General features: G+C 39.4%; 1 protein-coding gene across 2 annotated transcripts; it reads right to left on the bottom strand.

Moving 5' to 3' along the window:
• Window positions 1-8,692: 8,692 nt before the first annotated feature.
• On the bottom strand, window positions 8,693-15,972 carry ccng2 (cyclin G2). 2 transcript variants are annotated; one of them, XM_043695263.1, is made up of 8 exons: window positions 15,529-15,972; window positions 14,389-14,591; window positions 13,642-13,779; window positions 13,236-13,486; window positions 12,139-12,217; window positions 11,914-12,012; window positions 11,075-11,280; window positions 8,693-10,950 (listed from the first exon to the last, which is right to left on the bottom strand). In XM_043695263.1, the coding sequence occupies exons 2-8, from the start codon at window positions 14,521-14,523 to the stop codon at window positions 10,863-10,865; spliced, it is 996 nt and encodes a 331-aa protein (XP_043551198.1). In that variant the 5' UTR covers window positions 14,524-14,591; window positions 15,529-15,972; the 3' UTR covers window positions 8,693-10,862. The 2 variants fall into 2 exon arrangements, with proteins under 2 accessions (XP_043551198.1, XP_043551205.1); XM_043695270.1 differs by having other exon boundaries at window positions 14,389-14,523.
• Window positions 15,973-18,358: the final 2,386 nt, after the last annotated feature.

Here is an 18,358-nt window from a genome sequence, read left to right as displayed (position 1 = left end):
GCTACAGGGAGAGGCTGAACAGGCTGGGGCTGTTTTCCCTAGAGCGTTGGAGACTGAGGGGTGACCTTATAGAGGTTTACAAAATTATGAGGGGCATGGATAGGATAAATAGACAAAGTCTTTTCCCCGGGATTGGGGAGTCCAGAACTAGAGGGTATAGGTTTAGGTTTAGGGTGAGAGGGGAAAGATATAAAAGAGACCTAAGGGGCAACTTTTCATGCAGAGGGTGGTACGTGTATGGAATGAGCTGCCAGAGGATGTGGTGGAGGCTGGTACAATTGCAACATTTAAGGGGCATTTGGATGTGTATATGAATAGGAAGGGTTTGGAGGGATATGGGCCAGGTGCTGGCAGGTGGGACTAGATTGAGTTGGGATATCTGGTCGGCATGGACGGGTTGGACCGAAGGGTCTGTTTCCATCTCTATGACTCTAATTTAGAATCACTACATTTTAAGACATTATCATTGCAGAGACTTCTTTCGCCTTATTATTTATTTCAAAAATTGTTTTATAGTAAATGTTTAACTAAGTACAAACCACATTTAAACCTCCTTACGTTTAATTGCTTAGGTTCACTCAATGGTTACTGTAGAGTTTTTTTTAAAAGATACTGATTGCAAGCTCCTTGAGCCACAGAATAAGCAGATGTCCTCAGCCCATGGAGGTGGACTGAGGTTGGAAATTCACACAGGAAATAGAAACTTAAATTATTTTTTGCAATTCAATAGTTTTGAGCACACAACATGCGTGCTTGATTGGGCAACAATCTGCTGTGAAAAAGCAGAAGGAAGCAGGCTTACGTTGTTACTCTGTGGGTAATGGGTTCCTGATCTTGATCAGGAGAAGCATTGGCTGGAATTCCCACAGTAAAAAACAATCAGTTCAAGGCCCTACACAGCAGCCTGACAGTCAACCAGCCTTTTGGCTGAGGAACTGTGCACAGTACATAAGAAATCTAAAACTGGGAGAAATATTACTGACAGTTGTGGAAATGTTACTGATAAAAGTGAAAAACTGAAGATAACAGTCCCTTATGATATAGTGTTAGTGCACATTCCAAGTACTCACAAAGTGCCATCTTGATATCAACTCCATTGTTACAGGAGCTAAAGTTGAATGTTCCTGCATAAACATGTTCCTACATCTCTGTCTGTTCCAGACTAACTTGCAGCTCTAGCCAATTGTCTGATGCTAAAGAGCAAGAATACAGTCATCTACCTAAGATGATCAGGCTGTGTAATATTGAGGTCTAACGGGAGCAGGTGATGCAATGGAAAATGCATCTGACCAAGGATCAGGTGATTGAAGGTTTGAGACCTACCTGGCTTGAGTTTGCAAACTTCTAAATTGGCTGTGCTCCTGAAAATCAGAAATAACTCCTCAATGCCCATAGTACACCTTGTGGGTGTAGTAGTAATGTCCACTATGAATGGGAGGCCTGGGTTCAAGTCTCACCTGCTCCATGGGGGTGTAATAACATCTCTGAACAGGTTAAAGGTATCTATTGTCGGTTCAACAAGAGATAAATATCAGAGTGTAACAAATTCAAAATATAAGTCTATATACAATGATTGCCTGGACTCTTATGGAGGTCTGGATGTGGCCTATGTGGGATTTGTGGGAAAATCAAATGTGACATCCAAGGCCTTTCTTGACAATGGAAAGCATTTCGTGCCATTTTTTATGCTTTTGTCAAGCAAGTGGCAAATTGCCAATTACAGAAAACTATAATTCATTAAATGCTGAACTTGGCTCTTTAATATTTAGTTTCCTATATTAGCAATTGTGTCAATGAAGCTAGATGTTGAGAAACCTCGAGGTGGAAATCAGAGTGGGTACCTGAACAATTCAGCTTGCAGCTTACTTTGAAGAAGCTCCAAGTTAGACATCAGGCACTAGAATGGGCACCAGCCACAGACAACCCACATCCATGGAGATTGGCATCTAGTATGTGCCAGTCTCTGAGAACTTCATGGTATATCTCAGATTCACTTGCAGGATGTTTTGGCATTTCAATGTTGCATCTTAGGCTGTAACTGATAACTATCATTCTAATGCTGCTGCAAGAACACTGATCAGGGACATGCACCCAGCTCATGGACTGGACCAGGATGCATCTCTGAGCTCTTTATGCATTGTTGTAATGCTCATTCACTGAAATAATGGATTTCTGTTCAATCCACCAGTATGTTAAAATGATCATTTAATTTGCTGTAGAAGCTGTCAAAGTACTGATGAAAAATGGCCCTTGTAGCAGCCTGCATCTAGGTAGATTGCCATGTTAACACTTTTTTGCACTGCTGGAGAACGATTACCCCATGGACATCATCAATCCTTGCGTGAACCAGGTGGGGTAGACATCTTTCTCCAAGCCTGTTCAAGAAAGGCAGCCACATTGGCTGATGCTAGCAAACTTGACGGAGGCAGGCAACTGGGGTTGAAAGCTAAAGGAGGCGCAACTCAGAAGGCCTTAATTTGTGGTTCTACTCTACTAAAACCTTCAGTGAGAAATTATTGGATGTGTACATTCTCCTATTTGTGATGAAAGGTCAGTGATTTGATAGTGTTTGAAATGTTGAATTTTGCAGCTACTTTTATGTGTGTTAAGTGTGACCACTGGCAGATGCGTGAGAGGTAACACAAATGTTGTGGAGGTAGTGTGCCATTGGTCGGTGTAATGAAGTGAGACATTGATGGCACATAAGATCACTGATGAGATACCTGGCATCCAGCTGTGTGTGATAGTTCCTTTTATTGATAATCTTACACATTCATAAGAGCTTGAACATTAACTGGACAATGGCACCTACCTGGCAGAGCACATCAGATCATTTATCCTCTTGCACATTGGAGCCAGGTTCCCTTGAGACGCCAATGGCTACTGAATACCACTGCTACCTCTGTCTGTGTTGTTTTTGTCAGTCAGCCTCTTGTTGCCATCCCTAGGGAAAAGAATTTCCCTTTTCTCCTGGACATTCTTTTGGTATGTATCACTAAAGTGTGGCACTGTTTCTTGCCTGGTCTCTGACATCACCAAGGATGGATGATGTAGTGAGCAGTGATTAAGTGTTGCTCCTGGGTTGAAGAGAGTGAAGTGCTGCCCAATAATTGCAGGAGAATCTCAGCAGGAACAGCTGTGGAGAGAAAGCAGTGTTCTGAAGAAGGGTCACGAAATCCGAAATGTTACCACTGCTTTCTCTCCATTGATGCTGTCTGACTTGTTGGGTTTCTGCTCCAATTACTGTTTTTGTTGCCTTTTAAATAGTGTCTGGCAAGGGACAGACCTTCCTTCCAGTCCATCACTATGATCTGACATTTCACCCACTTGAGAATATTTAATGAGCTAAAGTGAATGTAATTGTTTAGGATAACCCACTTGAATTGCAAATGGAAGTCCATCCCATGTTTCTGACTACTCTGCATTTAGTCTAAAAGAAATTATGCCCTTTATTGCCTCTCTTCCAACCTAGTTTACTGCATCAGGTGCTCCCGATGTGGTCTTCTCCACATCAGGGAGACCGAATGTAAACTTAGGGAACGGCTCACTGAGCATCGCAGTTGGGTCTGACCTGACCTCCCAGTCAGCACCTATTTCAACTCCCCCAACCACTCCCTTTCTGACATGACCATCCTTGGCCTTCTCCAGTGCCAAAACAAACCACAGCTCCTATTGGAGGAACAACACCTTATCTCCCACCTGGGCACCCTATAGCCTGAAGGAGTCATTGAGTTCTCCAATTTCAAATAACCTCCCTCCCACCAACCAGATTCATTCCTCCCTTTGACCAACTAAATCGTATCCTCTACCGGTCTTTACCTAACCCCACTCCACCATCCTGCCCCTGCCTCCCCCTTTATCTGCAGCTCCCCCCCCCCCCCCCCCCCCCCCCTCGCAGGTGACATCAGGACTGAAGAAGGGTTACTCCTGAAACGTTGACTTCTACACCTCCTGATGCTGCCTGGCTTGCTGTGTTCTTCGAGCATCCTACGTGTCTATTTTAAAACTAACACAGCTATAATGGACTCTCCCTTCCCTCTTTGATAATGTTAGTTTGTAGAACGATACAGGTTAACTTCACAAAAATTCCAACTGACTAATTATTTATTCTTTGAATCTTGCCCACAGTAGCAACAATTAGATTTTACTATTGTGCAATCAATATTTGTTAAGCAGAAAATTATTTTGAATACTTGCACGATTCTCTTTCATTGACAAGTAATAACCTAATCCCCTCTGAATAGTGATCACTTACCAGAGGCTGTTTGCAGACAATTAAACAACTTAATGCTACAGCATGGTTTATTCATTGCATGGTGTTATTTTAATACAACTGTAGTTCAATAGCACATGTGCATTATTCCTATATTTCAACATGGTTACATTTCTAAGGTATTTCATCGGAGGTAAAATTCTTTACAATGTCCTGAGGTGATGAAAGGACTGTTACAAGTATTTGTTTTTGTTTTTATACAAAGGAGAATTTGTACAGCTGCCTAGAGTGCAGGCCACTCAGGCCCACCTCCATCCTGCCTGCTGAGGAGAAACCCCCTCTGCCATGTTAAATTTCCCTATCACACCAAGCAACTGGAACCAGAGTGAAAAATTGAATTTGGAAACCAGTGTTGCTACCGCATATGAATGATACAGCTCTTCTATGCTTCTCGCACCCATACATTTATTGATTCACCCATTAAAAATCCAAATTGCATTTTTTCTTGGAAATTACACATATACACCCAAACCTCATTTTCAAACAATTTAAAAGAAAAGATTTAATCCATGCTAGCAGTATAATCTAAACTCTGGGCCTTTACTTATTCCCCTATAGAAAATTCTGTCTTTAGGGGATTTTTTTTGTTTTGTAGAAATGATTAGTAACTTTTCTGGCAGAATAATTATAAAGAGGAAAAAGAGCTAGATTTTTATTTGAGGATATAGAGAGGTGAGTACATTGTACCTTAAGGGTAAAAATATCTGTTTACTTACCAAAAATGCCCTCTTCATGGGAGATGCGGCAAAGTTACACAAGTTATCTGTAGCAATAAATCAAAATGATAATTGGCAATTAACTGTGAGTAAGGATTGTACCTAGGTAGTCTCTACCCAAAATGACACTAAGTGGAATTTAAATTCTAATGAGCCTTGTTTCAGCACCTTGAGAAAGGTCTTACATAGGTCTAAGACAGTAATTGTAATTAACCAAATTGGTTAACACTGTGGACTTGTACATGAACTAATGGAGGTGAATAACCGCTGGTTCTGAGGTTACACCCCAGTTTTGATGCTTCTTTCAGACTTACGTATGTGTGCCTCAATGTGAGATTCAATCATCTCATAATCCTGCTGCTCCATGCCTCCAGTGAGTTTGAGAGTAAGCAATGTAGACCTAAGACTAGTATCCTAAACTCAAATAAAGGCAGTACAAAAATTCTGAAGACAGAATTGGCTGAAGTGAAAATAGAATAAAAGATATGACTGAATAAAAATATTGACAAGTATTTAAGGAGATATTTCAGAACTCAAAAGAAATATTCCATTGAGGGGAAAAAAAAGACTATGCGGAACCTATCAACAAAGACTGCATACTACTGGACCTGTGCCTCACAACACACTTCACATTCAACAACCAAATATATGAATAAATCAACAGCACACCCATGGGCTCACCCATCTCTGGACTCATAGCAGAAGTGGTAATGCAAAGGTTAGAACAAACAGTCTTACCGCAAATTCAACCCAAACTCTGGGTCAGATATGTGGATGACACCTTTGTAATCATTAAAAACAGAAGTAGAGAACACACACCAGATCATCAACTCCACACGCACAGGAATCCGATTCACTAGAGAGGAAGAAAAGAACAACCAAATACCATTCCTAGACATGATGGTACAGAGAACACCGAACGGAGATTTCACCACAAAGGTATACAGGAAAGTCACACACACAGACCAAGTCCTAAACTACGAAAGCAACCACCCCAACACACAAAAGAAGTTGCTTCAAGACACTGTTCAAAAAGGGCCACACCACACTGCAGTACACCAGAACTGCAAAAAGAGGAAGAAGAACACCTATACAATGTATTCACCAAAAACGGATATCCCCACAATTTCATCAACAGATGCCTAAGGGAAAGACAACGGAATGAGGACATGCCACAACCCAAAGGACTAGCCACACTACCATACCAAACATTTCTGAACTGACAGCCAGACTACTGCGACCACTAGGACTCATAACAGCACACAAACCAATAGCCACTCTCAGACAACAACTCACCAGGACGAAGGACCCGATACCCAGCATGAGCAAAACCAATGTAGTGTACAAAATCCCATGCAAGGACTATATAGGACAAACAGGAAGACAGCTAACGATCCGCATCCATGAACACCAGCTAGCCACAAAACGACACGACCAGCTATCCTTAGTAGCCACACACGCAGATGACAAGCAACATGAATTCAACTGGGACAAGCCAAACAGAGAACAGCCAAGGAATTCCTAGAGGCATGGCACTCATCCACAAATTCAATCAATAAGCACATCGACCTGGACCCAATATACTGGCCACTGCAGCGGACAGCTGGAACTGACAACCGGAAGCGGCAGGTACAAATCACTACAAATGCCGGAGGAAAGATCACAGAAGCGCTTCACAGGAGGCTTCCAAGCACTGAGGATGTCACCTAGACAGGGTGACACAACACACATTCCCAGCTCGGCGAACAGAACCACAACAACGAGCACCCGAGCTACAAATCATCTCCCAAACTTTGAACTATGTGAAACCGCCATCATCACCAGTAAATTGTGGAAAGTAAGGATAGTATCAAATTAAAAGAAAACGCACACCACACTAAGGAGGTTAATGGCAGATCAACATTTTAGAAATCAGCAAAAAACAATAAAAACAAATTGACTGTGTATGGGAAAAAGCTATGTAAAATAGAAATTAAAAAAGGAGAATAATTAAAGTGAATGGTATTCTCAGAGGGTTAGAATGGGGAATTAATAATGGAAACACTATAATGGTGGAAGTATTGAAAAGGTACTTTTGCATCTATCTCCACTGCAATGACAGAAATTTAACAAGAATAATTGAAAACCAAAAGAGATAATAAGGATGGAACTTTAAACAATCACAAATCATTGGAAAAATGCTTTGGCAAACCTATTAACCCTAATGGTTAACATGTCCAATGGGCCTGATGGCTTTCAACCTGGTGTCCTAAAAGAAGTAGGCATATCGGCTTTGGCATTCCAAACATCCCTAGACTATAAAAAAGGGGGTAAAGCCAGAAATTTAGAAAATGACAATTGAAGCAAGTCAACACGTCTAGGTCTAGGAAAAAGGGAGAATAATGTTTGACTAGAGTTCTTTGAGGCAGTAACAAGCAAAGGTGGATAAAGAGGAACCTACAGATTTAGTGCATTTCCAAAAGATATTCAACAAGGTATCACACATCAAGGTTACCACATAGTAAATGTAACATGTTAGCACATAAGGATTGATTAGCCAACAGAAATCAAAGTAGGGATACTTATGAATTAGATGGAGGCAGCCATTTGGCCACTCTTAGCTGCTGTACCATTTAATAAGATTACTGATGATTATAATGTCAGGCCCTCATTTTCACCTATTTCTGATACTTTCATCCCCTTGCTTACCAATAATCACTCAACGTCTGTCTTAAAAACATTCAAACATTTGCTTCCATCACCTTTGTGGAAGGTATTTCCAAAGTCTCATGACCCTCAGAGGGAAAATCTCAACTCAAAATCAGCAGCACCTTGACGGGGAGGAAACAGAGAGGGAGCAGAAAGGGTGGTGGGAAGGGAGCAGAGAGGGTGGTGGTGGAGGGGGAATACAGAGAGGGTGGCAGAGAAAGAGGACAATGGGGGAGGTGAAGATTGGGGGAGAAAGCAAAAGAGGAAGCGATAGAGGGAGTGGGTGAAATAGAGGTTTCATTCCAACACCACTTGAATGAATAATCAATTGATATTCTTTTGCAGGTCCTAAGTGATTAGGTGGATTTTCAGTTTGAGTATACAGGAAAATGCAAACCTGTCCTCTTTGGCAGGGAGTAGAAAATGCATACATTTGAATAAAAGATAGACTACATGGTCATGGTACAAGGATTCACAAAACATTAGTATGTGGGTAAAGAAAATGATTAAGGCAAATTAAATGTTGGTAGTTTTTGCAAGGGGAAATGAAATTGACAAGAAGGGAAATGCTGCTGCAGTTGGAAAGCTCTTCAGATGAAAATCACAGCTTGAGTGCAATTTTGGTTTCTTACTTAAAAGGATATAATTGTAATTGAAGTAGCTCAGGCAAGATTTATTCAGAAATCTGAATTAGAAAAAGGTTGTTAAAGGGAAAAAAAAAGTGACCTTTGCTTTTTAATTCTTCCAAAAATTAATCTAAAATAAAATGCATACCATTCATTGAGGGGATTTGACAGTGTGCATATCAAGAGATAGAGGGAAGACTGGGAAAGAGCCTTTAAGTATGTGGAATTCTCTTCCTAAAAGTAATGAAAGCAGATCCATCTAAACTGTATTCAAGGTCAGTCAAGTTTGATTCTCTTGTTGATTAAAAATCTAAGGTAAATCAGTTAATGAGATTTACATTAACATTTTGGCAAACAAGCATTGTTTGGAACTTCTGAACAAAATTAAATAGATTTCAAAAGAGTCTTTATTTATTCTACCTTGGTAGGTAGAAGGTTTCAGACTGATATATTTTACAATATGTACAAATTGAAAATATACAATAAGTTAATATCTACAGGGAACTTGTTCACAACGTCAAAGAATCAGACAGACAGTGCTACATAATACTTTTCATAAGTGCATTGGTTGCTTTCATACCTGAATAAAAAAGGGAAAAATAAGTGCACTTGTTTCCTATACATTTAAGTTAAATTATGTACATTTGTTTGTAAATGAGGATTTCTCCTTCATACATTGCTGCTGCAGAGGTTCTGAAAACAACTTTTACTTCATACCAAAAAAAGCTAGGAGCAAGCATGGTCATTGATCAAACATCAACAGTACATAGTAATCATTCTCAAAAATATCCGATTGGCACATGAAACAGCCATTAGGTTGTACAAAAACAAGTTGCTATACCAAAGGCTCAGTTTGAGGTAATTGTTGCTAAAAGTACAGTGGTTTTAAAGTACTATCTGAAATAGCTGTAACATTTGCAAGTTAAAAAAGAACACTTCCTCCAGTTGGCACTTTTGTCCTTTCAAAAAAAAAAAATTGTAGTTTAACATTAGCAAAATGTATGCCTAACCTGACCAATCTGATCTGAACACTCTCCAAACAGCTGGAATGACAAGCGTGAAAAGTTGTTAACAGCATTCTCCTGTCTACCACATCTGCTACTACCACATGGTTTGTGAAAAGTGCAGATGGAGAGAGCAAGAGAGTGAGTGAGCGAGTAAGCTGTGATGTGCAGGAAGTATGATTGATGAGGAGTTAAATTCAACATTGGAAACGGACACTGTATGGGAATTCCCGTAGTCAAGGTTTACAGTGTACTCCTAAATTTGATGTTACTTCACTCAAAAATGATTGGTTCTACAAAAATGGAATCTGCACAGCAACAAAAAAAAACCTTTCCTATAACATTGACTTAAAATGATTTGATAACTCAAATTTTGAAGCAAAAATGAGCTTTTAAAAAAAAATGTCATCCTATTATAGTAGGTATGGATTAGCAATTTAAAAGTGAAAAGAATAGGAATGCATTCAATAATATTCACAAAACATCACCCATTCACTAACACTCTAAACTGGCATTTACAACAATACATTAATAAAGGTTTTAATTTCCAGATATTTCAAGACTGATTTCAAATTGTGTGATTTTTGATAAGACATTGTTATCTGCAATCATTTTAAAAAGAGATGTATGATTAAATACCTAAAATACTCCTTTGACATTTGCCTTAGCTTATTAGGGTTCATAAGTTATTAATTTACTGATGCTGCACTTCCATCCAGTAGATCCAAATACCTGTGCTCCTTCAGCATGCACGACAATTTATCTTCATGTCATTATCAATGGATGTGGACAGCATGCAATGTTCTACTTCGAAACTTATAGTCAAAAGTAGAATTTTTGGTTAGCTTGCAGGAAACTTGACTGGTTTCACCATAATTGCTGCATTTTACAGCGTATCTATTAACCATGTGATTTTTAGAAATCAGATAATAGTAAATCAGAAATGCTGTGGGTTATCTAGTCAAGCTGTGTATGAATGTCCTGAAGGAATTTAAGTCAGTGCTTTCCGTTTTTGAATCTTAGAATATCAGATTTTCATATCTAAAATAAAGCTTAAAATGATGCCATAATATTTATATTACCATATCTTGCAAATAAAATTCCATGCTAATAAAACTATATCCAACAAGTAGAAGATTCGATTAAGTCCAGACCAACAGTTAATGGTTTACAGTATAGCTTTACATTAACAATAAACAATCAATCATTGTCTAAGCAGTATTGAAGGGCATCACCTCATTGAACTGAAGACAGAGCAACGTTTTAAAATCAGCACAACATAAAAGTTACCAGGGAGAATAATGCCAAACTATAAGTATGAGGGGATGAGGCTGCAAGACCTCTAGACTGATGTAGATAATCTACAGTAGAACTTTAGAAACATTGTTACAATTCAATCCCTATTTAGCATAAAAATTCAAAAGCTGCTTCACTAAAACAAAAACAAATCGGAATCAAGTTTAAAAAAAAACAGAATACATGTGCAAAGATGAGTTACAGGTTTGGAGATGTTGAGTGAAAACCGAAATTTTGCCACTTGGACTGGTGCAAGAGATCAAGAGAAGAATTCACTTTCTGTATGACTCTGTGGAGAGCTACTCAGACCATCTTCACCACAGCTCATTTCTTCACATGAATCCTCACTTTAAAAACAAAAAAAAGAACAATTTTGAAAATCCAAATAAAAGCTAACTGTATGTTATTACTTACTGAAATGAATTTTTAAATACAAAAATCTTTCAATATCAGGAAACCACAGTAATTTACCTTTCAGTTTCAGTGAAGCAGACAGCTTCTGGGATAGTTGGCAATTCAGGGACACTATAATAACTATTCTGTAAGTGACGGGCTGTACGCCTTGAAACAATCCACACTAGCTTCTTGTTATCAGGCTTGCAGCATTCAGGTGAAGAGTAGTCAGCCAGACATTTGGACACCAGTTCACGCCAATATGCCAAGTCATACTGGCTAATCTAAAAGACATGATCATTATTATTATTATTACTACTACAAGATTATAGTGCATTTCATTGGAAATGCTCACTAAACTTCCTATGTAGTACCATTAGTTTACACATTAAAATCAGAGCACACAGACGTTTACTCCTCCTAAACAAATTGAAGTGTACTCCAGAATCCACTCTAATTAAAGTATACTACATAGTTGGGTCCAAATGGTCGATGAAATGTGGTTCAATAAATAGCTAATACTTAACAAAATTGACTGAAACAGGATCGACTGAAACAGCTAGGTTTCATGTAAAATGTGATTGTTTTTTGTTTTTTTGAGGATGTGTTGTAAATGCAAGTCACTGCTTAAGCATATTGTGTTCAATTTCCTTAGACATAGTCAAGCATATATAAATATGCAATACCATAACCTTAAATCAGCTTACTATGATTGTCACAATGAAATCTGCAAATGCAATGGTGTGTGGGAAGAAATATTATTTATCACCTCTTCTTGCTTAGCTCCTTCCATGTCTATCCTAACATTTTATACAGCATATCAAAATGGTAGTGCTTTAAATGTAGAAACTATGCTGGCATAGTGAAAGAAGAGTAGTTTTTTTGGAAAAAAAAAAAACAGCTTCCTATATACCCACTTTGGAATGTTTTTGAACACGCAGTATAATTTCAAACAAGTCACCGGATTTCAAGTTTTCAACTTCGAGGGTCAGAAGGGACAAGGCCAATACAGATGGCTGCAAAAGCAAAAATGAATTTCACACTAAAGTTCATTCCATAGCACAACAGAAGTCATTTAAAATAAACTCAGAACAAGGCCCACACATAACTGTTATAACACTATAAAATGCAATCAAGCTTACTTTAGCTCTGGAAAAAACAAATCGGCAGCAGCAAGCTTTCAGCTGTGCTTCCAGCCTATCAAGAATCAGAAATTCTTTCCTAAGGGAACAAAAAAAAATTAGTGCAAAAATTAACAGAACAATTCAATCCTAAGTCTTTGCTTTTGGGTTTGTGGTGATGTCATTTCCTGTTCGTTTTCTGAGGGGTTAATAGATGGTATCTAGATCTATGTGCTTGTTTATAGCGTAGTGGTTGGAGTGCCAGGCCTCTAGGAATTCTCTGGCATGTCTTTGCTTAGCCTGTCCCAGGATAGATATGTTGTCCCAGTCGAAATGGTGGTTTTTTTCTCCTCTGTGTGTAAGGCTACGAGGGAGAGAGGGCCATGTCTTTTGTGGCTAGCTGGTGTCTGTGTATCCTGGTGGCTAACTTTCTTCCTGTTTATCCTACGTAGTGTTTGTGGCACTCCAACCACAACGCCATAAACAAACACATAGATCTAGATACCATCTATCAACCCCTCAGAAAAACGAACAGGAAGTGACATTACCACAAACCCCAGGAACCCCATCCAGGACAAACATATAGAGAGCAGGAGACAACAGCTTCGCTTTACTTGGGAGGTCGCCACTGATGATGTTACCTAGCCAGGTAATGAAACGTCTGGATATCAAACCTACACCCTAAAATGATCCTCAATAGGAAGGGAATGCCTTAATTACAAAAAAGTTAAACAGGTGAAGACTCTACTCATTGGGATTTAGAAGAAGTAGATATGATCTTTATGTCATAGAGATGTACAGCATAAAACAGACCCTTCGGTCCAACCTGTCCATGCCGACCAGATATCCCAACCCAATCTAGGGCAGGAAAGTGGACATGGAACATGTTGGACCAGCCGTGATCATATTAATAGTGGAACAAGATTTCAGGACCAACTGGGCTACTCCAGTTCCTACTTCTTGTAGCCTTAAAACAGCATTGGACTTTAAACTTTTGAAACAAAAACAAGGACTACAACAATGCTTTTTTTAAAAAAAAAAGCAAGAAAAGCATTAAGAAAATTAAAATTTACCTGCGCATTATAAAACTTTCCTATAATTAATGCTCATATACTTACCCATTAATTACATGGCAGTGTGCCAGGGCATGATACAGGTGTAAAAAATCCAAGGCGGTGACAGCCTTAAATTCCCCATTCAGTTTTTCATTGACAATTTTTTCCATCCGCTTAAGGTCAGACACTGTAAACTTACAGTGGCTGATACGGAGGAGATCATGGGCAGAAGGGATATTACATTCTTCCTCAATGGTCTTAGCTGCTAGATGGAAGACACTTAATCCAAGGCAAGGCAGATGTCTTGGTCGCACCTACAAATGTAGCACAAAAAAAAGGACAGGTGAGTTCAAGTAATCTTCTAAAAAAAAATGAAAGTACGATAAAATTTTGAAATTATTGTGTGGCAGTTAAAAAATTTTAGTCATTCACATATTAAAACAATGCAGAAATTATTTGCAATTCTAACCTTCATAATTGACAAAAATCTGTCCAGTAGGTTAATCGCTAAAACAAAAGTTTCAGTACTGCAGCCAAAGAATCTGGTCAAACTCCGGAGATCTTCCACTTTAGCATCTCTTAACTTTGGGGAGATGCAATCATCATTCTGCAAATCAGAACATGAAAAGGTTTTCAATTCTCTTCCTTGTGATTCAAACACACAATCAGATCAGACAAACAATTAAAATTTAAAAATTCAGTGACACTTTTAAGTCGAGTTGAATGGAGTTAAATGCAGCACTGAAGTGGTAATTTTGCTAACAGAGCAATAACTATTGAGTATACATAGATTCCAAGCTTTGATGTTGTAGAAAGCAACAGAAAAAGTTAACAGAAGCCAGGGTGAATACAATAGTTAGTGAAGCAATTGTATAAGTGCTGAATATAAATTTCCATTTATAAAAACACATTCAATCTTACACCAAATTTGGTGTTTGTTTTGAAGTTTTAAGCTGGTGTTATATTGCAAATAAAATGGCGAAAAAAATCTTGCTCAAAAACATTGGAATTGTAAAGATGCACCTTCCATCCCCTTCATAGTACATAGTCTAACAAAATATCCCCAACTCACAAAACAAAGATGAACATCTTAGATTTAATATTTATAGGGAAAATAATTCTAATCTATCTTAGCCTGTCTCAAATAGATTTTAAAAACTCATCAGGTTAGTAAATAAATTTTAAATTGCTTCTTCCAAATCTAAATATTTCTTACCTCCAAAGATGCTTCAATTGCAAGGAGTCCACTGGCCCTTGGTAGAAATTTGGATTCTTGTTCCAAGTACTGATTTATTTGTTTCAATAGCTTATGGGCTTCATTGTTGTGTTCATAAGATGCCAAGTCTTTCATCTTTAAACAAAGATGAATGGTTAGAATACTTTAGTATTTAAACCAACTGTGCCTTTTTTGAACAACACCTAGGAGATGGCAGAAATAAATCATTAAAAATTCAAACATATGAGTTTTCTTTCAGTATAGCACAATTACTCAGTAACCAACCGGGCCACAGGAACCAGAAATAGCCCTCGCTGAGCCAAACGAAACAAGCCATTAAGCTACAACTACGGCTGTACTAGACATTGGTTAGGCCACTGTTGGAATATTGCACATATTTCTGGTCTCCTTTCTATCGGAAAAATGTTGTGAAACTTGAAAGGGTTCAGAAAAGATCTACTAGTGTTGCCAGGATTGGAGATTTGAGCTATAGAGAGGCTGAACAGGCTGGGACTGTTTTCCCTGGAGCATCGGAGGTTGAGGGGTGACCTTACAAAATCATGAGAGGCATGGATAGGATAAATAGACAAAGTCTTTTCCCTGGGGTCAGGAAGTCCAGAACTAGAGGGGATAGGTTTAGGGCGAGAGGGGAAAGATATAAAAGAGACCTAAGGGACAACGTTTTCACGCAGAGGGTGGTATGTGTATGGAATGAGCTGCCAGAGGAAGTGGTGGAGGCTAAAACTATTGAAACATTTAAAAGGCATTTGGATGGGTATATGAATAGGAAGGGTTTGGAGAGATATGGGCCGGGTGCTGGCAGGTGGGACTAGATTGGGTTGGGATATCTGGTCGGCATGGACGGGTTGGGCCGAAAGGTCTGTTTCCATGTTGTACATCTCTATGACTGTGCAGTTAAAGGTGTTGCAATTCACCCAAGTCTTCTTAACCCTGTTTGCGATAACAAGCAAAACAGCCAGGTGAGATTCCCTCCACCTCCCACCACCAGTGTAAACAGACAGAGACCACCACCAGTGTAAACAGACAGAGACCACCACCTCCCACCACCAGTGCAGAGAGACCACCACCCTCTCCCCCCCACCAGTGTAAACAGACAGAGTTGCTCGTATTTTAACTCACGGTTTTATCGGTTTATCCAGCTCTCGGATGTGGTTAAAATCCGGGACCAGAGTGAATGGAACTATCACCGGTCACACAATCTCTTTCTCTCCCCCACTTTGTTCCCTCCCTTGATCTCCTATCCCTTTCTTTCGGTCGTCTCTCCTATCCCCACTCTTTAGTTTTATTCTTTCGCTTTCTGTGTGTCTGTCCACAAACTCTGATTACTTATTCCTTATTCAGCTCTCTCTCTGTTCTGTTTTTCTTTCTCTCTGTTCGATCTTGATTATTTACTGACGGCGATGACATCACCGCAGCGGAGGATTTTTTTGTTCCTGTGTAAAATAACGAAGAAGTTCCTTTCTTCTTTTCCACACTCTCCGATTTATCAAAGACCTCCCCGCTCACGGGGGCAGTTTCCTATAAGTACAGCAGTTTGGATGTTTGGACGATTATTAATATTTCGGTATTAAGATGAAAATCGGTTTTGTTTATTTGGGTGGGGCGGATGGACATTCTATTCACCTCCAATCATTCGGTCGTCACAGTTAAATGTCCAATTCTGATTGGTCCGTTCGAAAAGTCCGCCCAAAATGGGGTGGTATGATTGGTCCTTCATCCCGAAGCTGCCTAGTTGACGTTAACCATCCTCCGTTTCCCATTGGCTGAGTATAGAAAAGGCATGACTGTGAATGGTGGATGGTGGTAGAAACGTTGACTGATGATTGGTGGAAACGGCATTTAAACATTTTGTTGTTGTTGAGCAGATTTCAATTCTGCAAGTTGAGATCTGAAAGTACATCTAACGCAGAGACATGTATGACAAACATATGCAGATTTCATAACATCTTAATCTAGATTTTGAAATGGTGTTTCCTAAGGCTTAGAGTTATCGTGGATAATGGATACTATCTATTCATTTATAATATTGAACTCAATATCAATAACAAAAACAGTAGTTGATGGAAAAGCTCGGCAGGCCTGGCAATATCTGTGAAGAAAAATCAAAATTAACGTTCCTCATAACCGTTCCTCAAGATGCTTGACAACAACCCACTTGATTAGTACCACATCTTCAACAGGCCACTGAGTTATGGTAGTGCATCTTGCATTTTGTACAGTTCGTACTGTTATACTGTGTGACAGTGGTGAAAGGAGTAAATATGGAATGTTTTGTCAAGCAAGTGGGCTGCAATTTCCTAGTTGGTATCAAGGCAGGTGGGAATAGTTCAATCACACTCCTGATTTTTGTTTGAGAGATGCTAGACATGTTTTGGGCAGAATTCTTGGGATTTGTGTAGTATTTATATTGCTACTCCACATCTAGGGAGAAGGTCAGGGCAGCAGGACATTACCCTGTGCAACAAAGAGGTGATGACATGGTGGTATTATTGCTAGACTATTATCAAAGACCCAGGTAATGTTCTGGGGACCTAGGTTTGAATCCTGCCAAATATCCTGAGTGGGAGAATGGTGGGTTCATTGATTTGCGATTTTGTGCGTTCTTGCAGTACGATGGTAGGATCCCTACCTCTAAAACAGCAGGCCCTGCTCTAGAGGTGTGTTACAACGTTTCTGAACAGGTTTAAAGAAAATATCCAAATCCCGAGGATCTCCTGCACAAAGGTTTTGAACCTGAAATGACTGGGATCTAATAACCAGATTCATCTTTTATTTTACATGTGATTCCATTCAGTGGAAAGTTTTGTCCTGATTCCCATTGACTCTAGTTTTGCTAAAATTCATTTGCCAGATTTGTCAAATGCTGCTTTGATGTCAAGAACAATTACACTCACCTCATCTCAGAAGTTCAGGCTTGTTTTGATTTGACTGCCTTGAACACATGAAAGTGTTAGCATAGTTGATAGTATACAAGAGGTGGAGACAGTTTATTTATGTTACTGTCACATAGGATGTAATTTATAATTTTGACAAGTGTTATGGCAGAAGGAGAAACCTGAACATATTGAAATATGGTGTAAAATAAAACCAAGAACTACAGATGCTAGAAGTCTGAAACAAGAGCAGAAATTATTTGGAATGGTCACTGGACTTGAAACGATAACTCTGCCTTCTCTCCACAGGTGTTCGCTGAGTTTCTCTAGCCATTTTCTGTTGAAATACTGAGTTTTCGGAAAGAGGGGCAATTTTCCCTGGAGCATCAAAGGCTGAGGGGTGACCTTATAGAGGTTGATGAAATCATGAAGGGCGTGCATAGCGTAAACAGACAACGTCTCTGGTGTGGGTGTTGGGGGGATCCAAAATAGAGGACATAGGTTTACGGTGAGAGGGGAAAGATTTAAAAGGGACCCAATGGGCATTTTTTTCCACAGAGGGTGGTGCATGTATGGAATAAGCTGCGAGAGAAAGTGGTGGTACAGTTACAACGTTTAAACGGCATCTGGATGGGTATATGAACAACGCTTAGAAAGATATGGGACAAGATTTATTTGGGCTATCAGGCGGAAGAGTCTGTTTCCATGCTGTAACGCTCTAATGACTCTCTGCACGAATTTGGGTGGCAACAACGCATTCAAAGACTACAGAGAAGGGGATTTTGGAAATGCGTCAGAATGCTACAAGGACGGAGGAGCTCAAAGGTTTTTTTTTCCCCCAGAAGGGAGTAATCAACAGATTTTCAGGAGTTAAAAAGTCACACAACACCAGGTTATAGTCCCAGGTTTAATTGTGCGCTTCCAATTAAACCTGTTGGACTATAACCTGGTGTGATTTTTAACTATGTACACCCCAGTCCAACACCAGCATCTCCAAAATCATGACTTCCAGGGGGAAAGAGTAACAGCAGAAGAAATAAAAGTGAATCAGTTCACACTATGCTCCCTCTCTCGCT

The sequence above is a fragment of the Chiloscyllium plagiosum genome, chromosome 1, assembly GCF_004010195.1.
Source record: "Chiloscyllium plagiosum isolate BGI_BamShark_2017 chromosome 1, ASM401019v2, whole genome shotgun sequence".
Taxonomy (NCBI): Eukaryota; Metazoa; Chordata; class Chondrichthyes; order Orectolobiformes; family Hemiscylliidae; genus Chiloscyllium; species Chiloscyllium plagiosum.
Note: the sequence above shows the minus strand (reverse complement) of the source record. Positions and strands in the feature narration are given on the sequence as shown.

Excerpts from the sequence above, each read along its gene's own strand:
- ccng2 (XM_043695263.1), bottom strand. The coding sequence starts at position 14,523 with ATGAAAGACTTGGCATCTTATGAACACAACAATGAAGCCCATAAGCTA. Across the intron at positions 13,487-13,641 it reads GATTTTTGTCAATTATGAAG|GTGCGACCAAGACATCTGCC; the intron begins GTTAGAATTGCA and ends CTACATTTGTAG. Across the intron at positions 10,951-11,074 it reads TGCTTCACTGAAACTGAAAG|TGAGGATTCATGTGAAGAAA; the intron begins GTAAATTACTGT and ends TTGTTTTTAAAG.